Raw genomic sequence first — 9,611 nt, 5'->3', positions numbered from 1 at the left:
TACTAAAAGAAATAAAGAATTTCTACAAAACGCTTAGCTATAAAACTAACGATTGCATTCCTTTATGAAAATAAAATTTACTTTTAAGAGCATGTCTGTGAGGTGATAAATTATGACGTTTTCATTTTTGATAAACACATTTCTCGGACCCTTCCCGATTTACAGTAATTCGAAATATGCGATGGTTTTGTCATAAACCCGTCGGGACCCTTAGTTAGCGCTCGCTGTCAAGGGACAATTCCATTCAAAAATATGCTGTACTGATTTTGGGGATAAGTTATTTGTTGCTTAAAGCGCTAGTTTTTATACCTGAATCTATTCTTTTAATTTATCTAGGTTTCTAGTGTTTCTTCTTTAAAATAAGGGCTCTACGGTTTTAAAGTCTTTTCGAGATTTATTTGTGAGTTATTCAACTATTTTCTTTATATTTATTGTTTACAAGAAAAACATTAAGAATCATTGATTTATCATTATATTCCTGTATTTTTGTCTTTTACAGGAGGTGATATGGCCTCGCCAAGTTGTTCAAAGTTAAGTTTAGGTTATCCTTAAATGCAAAATACAGTTTTTTGCGATATGCTTCGCAAATTTCGTAGTTACCTTTGTTTGCAAAAAGGTAAAATATTCGCATGGGGAATTTTGTTTTATCTGGTCTCTTGCTGCATTATAAAATTCTATCAAGATCCAAGAACTTCTAAGTTATTGCCATTTAACTACTATGAGACTATAAATTCGACCAGAAATAATACAAAATCTGGAATTATTATAAGTCAGAATAGTAATAAAAGTATGAATGGTGGATATATAACATTGCTTCGCAAAGAAAGTGAAGTGGGCGTACAACACAAAATAACTCAAAAATGGCGCAATGCATTGCGAAATCAACAAAAACAAAAGCAAAAGTTTGTTAAAAAGCTTCAGTCTAAAAATGTTGAATGGACAAATCTTGGACAGACATGGAAAGAACGGCTTCCTAATCGCGGTAAGATGATTATTCTCGTAATTCACACGCTCTTAGGAATATTGAACAAAACTCTTAAAACATACATTTTAGGGATGTTATGATTTACTTTAAGACAGAATTGTTTGACACAATAATTGGCGATAATTATTTTATGCATTTTTCTTCTAACATGAAGGGTAGAGTAGGGTTTAGGGGTGGGGTGACTGAATTACATAGTGACTATCAAAGAAGTCCACATAATTATCTAATAAAGAAAAGCTTTTGTTGCCAAGTAAAGGTTGTTTACATAATATATTTGAACATTGTTTATTACGTTCCCCTTAAAGTAAGCAAATAGCGGTTGGTGTTACAAAGCAGCTCGAAAATGCGCCTTTTACCGTAACAGTCAAGGATTCAAAAAATGGTCTCAAAAAAGGCACGGCGTGTGTCAGACAAAAATGAAGAAGCCCTGTTTCAATGCAATACATTTGGGTTATGGTTTGTATATTGGTGGCAAAGTTTGTAGCTCCCTGTTGCCGTAGGCCTGAAAAAAATGTGTTGTTTACAAAAAAAAAAGTATTTCCAAATTACAGCATTTTGAGATTACAGGTAAAATAGTTTGAAAAAGAGTTTTTAAATCTGGGAAAGTAAGTTTTACCAGAAATATTGTTCGACGGTCAAAAACGTACATTATTAATAGTGCAGAATTTTAAACAGTACCATTTGTAAAAAAACCTATCCAAATACACGAGGCACACCTGACATAGTCTTGTGTCACACTGGTGGTTGCGAGACAGTTCTGCCAATGATGTGAAAATCAGAAAATGTAAGAAAAAACATATAGCCAAAACATCAATGCTACGCATATCGTATCACCTTGGTAAGAGTTCTAAATAATGCTAAGAATGCGTTTAAAATGGCATGATATTTTTCTTTTGCTCGAAACGTTAAACTATTATGGCGCTACACGTTCGGAAAATCGAAGTTTCACATACGGTATGGGATATGTATTTTCGCTTTTCGCAGTTATCGTAAAACATGGATTGTAAATTGCCAAAGGCGCTGTTCTTACCTTTCCTGATAGCTGCTGATTGAATCATTGTGTAACGTCCTTGGAAGATTTAAATGACGCACCGTTTGAGAGCCTCTGCTTTGAAATAATATTTTAATTAAATATTGTTTATAGTATCAATTTAAGTATAGGCTATACTACAGTACACGAACCTTAAATTGTTTGACAGTGGTTATTTCCAACGGTGTGTTTGAAGCATGAGTTGTTTAATTGCAAGTCTCATTATACTAATTTGCCTCGACCAATCAACCACACTATTACAAGGTATTTGCTGTAGTCTGATTACAAATCCACACAGTTTGTGTTGGCTATTATGGGCGAGCCGGCAAATGCCGGCAAGCACAACCACTCACTGTATTGACTAGACAAGACTGGTTATATATTGATATAAGCTTCGCATATACAAGTTGAAAGTTTGCATGAAAGAGAGAAGGCGACACGAGAAAGCGGAAATGATTTATAACCCGAAACCTTTTTGGCAGCCGGGAACTGCAACAATAACGCGTTCACGCAGGTGAAATACTTTTATCTATAACGAAAATATGTGTCACGATATAACATTATTCATGTGTGAAACAGCCGAATGCTCTGTTCTCAGAATGACAGCGAGTGTTTGGTAAAAGGCGTGAAAAAGTGACAAATCATAAATCGTAACATATTTGATAAATACACAATACAATAAATTCCAAATTATCCACTAATTATTACTTATGATGCTACATGTTCTTGTTTTTTTCTTCAGTTTGCAACGAGACGTACTTCAAGAGTAGCACTTCCTCGCACTTAAAAGGTGATGAGTTTTACAACCGCAAAGTGGCACTGGCAAGCTTTCCTGGGTCTGGAAACACTTGGCTACGACACCTATTCCACGTGACAACTGGAATTTGGTCCGGAAGTCTTTACATGGACCCAAAACTCTTTAAGGGGGGATTTCCCGGCGAAGCTTGGTATGTGATAATTCGGGACATTTTGGTAGCCCTTATTGTACTCCACGATTGGAAATAAAAGTAATGATCGACTCCCTTCGAGCCATAAGGCTTTCGGTTGTTCATCATAGTCGAGTTTCTATTACTTTCGGCTTTGGTCACTTGTGGGCCTTCTGTATTTGCTTTTAAAGCGTTTATTACAAAAGCGCACAGTTCCATATTATCATAAACAACGTGTTGATGTAACACAAGTTTACTTCGGAACAAAACGCACCAAGCAACACAAATACGGTTTTACGTTAACACGGGAGTCACAGCGCAATTAATTTAAAACAAGTACATGTAGTTTGTAGTCTTTAAATAACACTCGCGTGAGTGTTGAATTGTTGGTAACGCACAAAATGAATACCGTTTTAAATGCCAAATTGCGAAGTTTAAATATCCTCTTTTTGTATGCCTATATAGAAAACCAACTATTATGCGACATTCAGTATGTCTACATTTAGGGGTAAATGTAAAAAGGCTGTGCTCCATGAAAAATATTACTTGAATGAAACACAATACAAACAAATGTTTATAAAACAAATGTTTATCTCCACATGCCTTACAACGACCGCGATACAACTCTTAAGTTGCAGAAAAACAAACCAGATAAAAATAAATTGCTTTATAACAGAACCGCATGGTTAGTATATTCCGAACATGAACCTTGATGGCACTTGACATAACGCCAATTCCGTTAATGAACTTTATTGCTCGCACTAACGGTACTCTTAAACACATAACCAAGTTGCACACATTACTGCAAAAAATAATGTGTTGCGTTAAATCAAGAACTTGATTGAACAAGAGTACCGTAAAATTACGCCATTGAGCTTTTCGGTTTAAAATGAAGTGTAAAAACCCATTTTGAGTTATTTGTCACATATAACTTACATCAGAGGTTCCCAAACTTTTCTAAATATTTTGCCTGGTGGTCCCGTTGCAAGTATTTAGATATTTCGCGGCCCCTATGATTTGCTGATAGGAGGTAGTAAAGCATAATAGATGCTTATGATGTCACAAGAGACATCGTAAAACACGCTATATGATCGAATAATAAAGCATAACTAAAGACTAATAATGATGACAGATGATGTTTAAAAACAATCGCTAAAGTCTAATCTTGAAAAACTTTAATACTATTTTTTCTTGCTGACCCTCTGAAACTGCTGAACGAACCCCAGTTGGTCCGCGGACCCCAGTTTGGGAACTGCTGACTTACATACTTCGGCAAGACCTTGGCAGCAAATTGCGCAGGAATTCAACTGGGGATAATTAGTGGATGTTACCTTTTGTGACAAACTAAATGCTACATTTAGGTTTATTTGTTCTACTACGTCACCGTTTTAATTTTATCAAGGTTAAATTAAACCAGCAATTCGCAGAGTTCAGTTTAATAAATATTCGCAGCTCATGCAATGACACCATGGCTTTTGGGATCAAGGTGCATGACATCGAACATGCAAGGGAGGTTGGATGCACTTTTGATGACGTAGTACTGGTTTTACGCAATCCCTACCGTTCAATTCTCTCCGAGTTTAACCGGCGTATGGGTGGTAGTCATACAGGAACCGCAACCAAGGCTGACTTTATGGGAAATAGTAAGTGGCCCTAAAATGCTGGCCTATTAATTTGTGTTTGCAATTATATACAGCCCATTGAGTAAACTTAACGCAAACACTAAAACGTAACAAGAAAGTTCAAAGTTGAGCCATGTCTGAGCCATTTGTTGAAAACAAGAGTAGGCTAATGGTGACGTCTTAAAAACGACTTTTTCGTTAATACAAGAGCCGTATGTTGCCGATCCCTGGTCTAAACAAAAAAATCATTTCGCGACTAAAAATTTATTGGGTTTAAATAGACCAAAAATAATTTGGATTTGACGTCATACATGGACAGCGAAAACGCCAGTAGGCCAAGTTGCATTTTTTCATCACACGTTTAGGGCGACATAGTATTAAAACTGTTAAATAACCTGTTTAATCTGGACAGTACCGGTTGTTCAGTAAAGTGCTTTTGCCTCAATAATTGTAATAAGAATACCTAGGATGCTTGTAAATTGGTCGGGGACATAATAGTGTTTCGTGATTTTTTTTATTTTAAGCCAAACGACTATCGTTACCTTGACCGGTCAAAATTCTTATTTTGTGTAAAAGGTACTTACTGAAAAATAAAACCTTTAGTTACTGTTTACGATAATACTTAAATTGCCTTTTTCGTGTAGGCCTACTTTGACAATTTTCACCGTATCGTTGCACATTTTAACAATACAAGTGGCTATTAAAAATAGAGACGATAAATGTCACTATCGATTTTTTACAGTGTTTCACAGTGTTTCGCAAACTTTTTGGCTTGCAGCACTTTACAAAAATTGCAAATAGTTTGCGAGCGGACGCGGTTAACTGTAACGTTACAATAAACGAGATTAAAACAGAACATTAACTGTACAACAAGGTTGATAAAACCTTTTTAATTATTATTGGTACTTTTATCGTACACAAAAAATTGTCAAGAAGCTTACCAATAGAGCAAAAATACGAATCCTAAAAGAATTGTAAATACATCTGGGAACCCTTGAGCGTTAAAAATGGCAGCCGTATAGAGTGCCGCGGCACCCCGGTTGAGAACCATTGTTATTGTACAATGTATAATTTCCTAACGAATTTCGCTTTTATTAAAATATTTCGAAATGCTAATTGTGAGGCATATTTTCACAGCGGTTATTACCCTTTTTACTTGGTTCATGCAAATCAAGTTTAAATATTTGGTGCGAAACTTAACTTTATGTATATTTAGATTGGAACCACTACGCATCGATGAAAGCAAAATCCTTTAAATCTGTTATTGCAAACTGGTACCATTTTTGCAACGGATTTTCATTTAAAGGAAAGCCCCGCTGCTATATAGTAAACTACGAGCATTTGGTCAACGACACACATGGGCAAATGAAAAGCATACTTACATTTTTGCGCCTCCCCCTTAAAAGACTTACATGTTTACTAAACAAACGTTTTATTTCCGGACCCTTCTATCGCAATCACGGTAGCCAGAGCAACCCCCAAGACCCCGAAAGCAGTCCCCTGTGCATGTTACCGAAAGATACCAGGACACTTTTATATAACATTATTGATGAAACCTCACAAATGCTGTTAAACGTGCAAGGAGGGGAGAAGTACGTTGAAGAGCTCCACCGAAATCTTCCGTATTGTTAATGTACGATTGTACGTTTATCGAAATTTAACAAAGCGTAAACGAACAAAAATCTATAAAAGCTGACAGAGGTCAAATTTTGAGTTAAGTGTGAAATCATACTTGTCACTATAAGTATAAAACAGAGGTTCTCAAACTTTGTATAGCAGTGTACCCTTTCGATTTTTTGGATGTAGGGCAAAAAGCCCTGTTGTAGTAATCAAGTTTGGGGTCACTATCGATAAAGGTCTTGCGCACCCATTTTATAATGATGTCAAAGTTCTAGGTTGCCCAAATAATAAAGGCCTAACTAATATATAATTGTAACGAAAGTATTCGTATGGTGCGAGACTGTTTTTGATGAAAGAATTAAGCACCTTTGACAATAGACCATGAGTCAAATTGTGACAAATAAAATTTTGAACTACTGACGTAATAACAAACAAAATTGCGTTGTGCCAATGTTTAGTTCTGTTTTTAGTGTGACTTTGCCTGTTTTATTGAAATTGATTTAGTCCAAAGGCGCCGTGCGTCCACAGTGGTACGCGACGGTTTTCCAGGTGGTACGCGAGTACCTTCCGTTTTTTTCACAAAAACCTGGATTCACAACTTTATATTTTGTTATCTGTTTTTTTACAAAAAAATTCCTTAAAGCCTATTCATTGTTACGTAATTATTCCTGTTGTTTCGTACCATTACGATCTTCAAAAGACAGGTCATAGCAATTGTCGACAAGGAGCACGGTTTCTTTGTAAAGCGTACAACGCTGTTGAACAGTGGGCGTTAATTATGTCAAACGATTGCTCTTGATAGATATCATCTACTGATTTATAGCTTAATTTACAAATAGCATTGAATAATGCTAGTTGTAAGCTAAAAATAGGCAAAAATATGATTCGATCAAAATAGTTGTTCTACAACAGTGGTTCTTAACCGGGGGCGCCAAGCAAATCTTAGGGGGGCGCAAGTTCTATTCCAATATTTAACTTTTTATCATTTTTTAGCAGTTCCATGTTGCTTTAGTTACTAAATCTGCTTGTATGCTGTCTTATGCATAACATCAAAATTACACATGTTTAGAAAAGTAACTGAAGAAACACGATCATAATTTAGCGATTTGCGAACTTTGGGGCGGTGTTTATTCAGAACAGTATGATATGGTTGAAGAAGATCTAAGTTGTGCAGCATGCCACCCTCTCCACAAACTGTGTTTTGCCAATTTTAACAACAAAACTACAAAAAATTTTGCGCTTTGCGCAAACTACGAACAACTTTTTGCGCATCACTAATTGGGGGGGAACTCCGACTTTATTGCGCCAATTTGTAATGTTATTTGCAGTATATAGCCTTTGCATTGTGTGCCATCACCCCTTTTGAAACACGATTAACGCAATGTTTCAATTTTTACAACATGTTTGTCAAAATTAGCTCGATGAAAACCAATATATCGAGCACGAGCAGCTTTTGTGTGTCTCGAAAATTAAGGTTTAACCAATACAAACCAAATAAACGCAATTTCTTTCGCGCTTCACACTACAAAAGTAAAAGGTTGGGAACCCCTGGTAAAAGGTTGGGAACCCCTGGCGTAAGGAAAGAATATTACATACACTCGTTAGATACTAATTTGTGACAGAGGCGCTGGTCTAGAATCCACAAAATCGAACATTATTTGGGTTAAGATGCGGGTTTGGGTAGGTTTAAATAATACTTGGCCCACCCTCACCTAAATATTGTACATTGCTTTCATAATTGTCTCAACGCTGTGGTAGGATTCTAGGCCAGCGCCAAATACAGTTTGTCATGTTTGGTACATCTTATAACCTTCTTTTGTCCACTCTGTCTTGTATACAGCGTTGACCAGCACACATAAGCTTAACTTTCCTGCACTTACATTCTGCGTGCCAGGTAAACTGAACCACTATACAGTCAAAAACGTACTAAATCGGCAAACCTAACTCAAGTAATTCTTGTTTATTTTTTAATTTTAGGTTAATAAAAACGAACAAGCAGCAATAGATTGCTACCGCGAGGAGTAGCCTAAACCGAAAAATCGGTTGTGCGTCAGAGGTTTACTGGAATATTACGTAATAATGCATATCAGTGCAGTTTGTACACTTAAGCTGGCTTGAATTTCGCGCCATGTAATTGCGACGCTGGAGCGGATTACTTTTTAATCCGGATGAACCTTAATCTAATCTGCCCGCGAAAGGTGCATATAAACGGGCTTACTGTCGCTATAGGCGTAGAAACCTTCAAATAACTTAATGCCACACTATTTTATAGCGAAAAAATAGGACCCGTTCATAATTTTGAACCAATAAACCCAATTAACATAAATTTTAAAGAAGAAAGACAATAGAGCAAAACATTGAATCCTTAAAAATTTCATTGTTTTTGGAAGTGTTGTAATAATTTAAATCAATAACTTGACGTAAGTGCACTTAAATGAAAAAGTCACTGTTTTAAAATAACTTGACTTGACTTTCTTTTGGGTGAAATGACAATAAAAGCAAGATGTTTTCATTGATCATTTTTTTACCGAAATTAGGTTATTTATTCTAATTTTTGCATGTAAAAATTGACTAGGTAATGTTGCGTCTTGGTTGTTTTTTAATTTATTTAATGCTCATATAATCTGACTAGTTTACCAATTTTAATAGTTTAACGCTTTATTTTTATGACAAGGACTTCATTTGAAGTTGACTTACTCTAATTATGAATCGATTTGTGTCTTGGACTGGTTATGTATTTAATTTATTAAATGTTTATATTACAGTATTTTTGCACCCTTGCGCATCCCCGTTTGGAACCACCGAGTTACAATACGAACAAAATTCGATTTAGAGGCTATTCAGGCTCATGGCTTAACATACAAAACGATGGAAGTAGGCTACTTGTGAACTGGTATATTATTCAGGTAACTGGAAAATCTCTGGAGATTTTTTAAAGTGATATCTCCTCTCTTAAAATTCCCGTTAAGCTAAAAAAAAACACACATGCTTTTTGGACAGCCGCCAGGACGTAAATCACAATTTTGTAAAAGTTTGGCCTCCACAAGAAAATAAATAAATTGGGAGTTATAATGTTAACCTGTAAAGCAAATATGTTTAATTGATCTTGAAACGGTATACCCGCACCCGGTTCATATCAGGCTTAGCCAATTGAAAAATATTGTGAAACTGAAAACTATGGATCCAGGCGGAATAGGTTTTGCATATCTGAAAGAAACATTTAGGGCTGAGAAAACTGATGCCAGTTCAAAGGCTCATTAGAATAAATCAGAAAGCTTTTTTCGACAATGGCTTGAAAGAAAGGCTGAACCCTATTAGGCAAGCAGTATTAGAGAACTTTTGGGGAAAATGTAGGCATGACATGACCATTTAGTTACGTCGTTGATAACATGTTGGAAGCTTAGAGATTGGGAGCGTGAAAAGGACGA

The 9,611-nt window shown here is 35.9% G+C and overlaps 1 protein-coding gene across 1 annotated transcript; it reads left to right on the top strand.

The window, feature by feature from the left end:
• Positions 1-516: 516 nt before the first annotated feature.
• LOC146160400 (uncharacterized) lies at positions 517-6,821 on the top strand. Its single transcript, XM_083385377.1, has 4 exons — positions 517-982; positions 2,758-2,962; positions 4,394-4,584; positions 5,780-6,821. The coding sequence occupies exons 1-4, from the start codon at positions 553-555 to the stop codon at positions 6,193-6,195; spliced, it is 1,242 nt and encodes a 413-aa protein (XP_083241503.1). The 5' UTR covers positions 517-552; the 3' UTR covers positions 6,196-6,821.
• Positions 6,822-9,611: the final 2,790 nt, after the last annotated feature.

The sequence above is a fragment of the Ascidiella aspersa genome, chromosome 3 (genome assembly GCF_963924565.1).
Source record: "Ascidiella aspersa chromosome 3, kaAscAspe10.2, whole genome shotgun sequence".
NCBI classification, from domain to species: Eukaryota; Metazoa; Chordata; class Ascidiacea; order Phlebobranchia; family Ascidiidae; genus Ascidiella; species Ascidiella aspersa.
The sequence above is the reverse complement of the archived record's forward strand: the minus strand, read 5'-3'. Positions and strand labels throughout refer to the sequence as shown.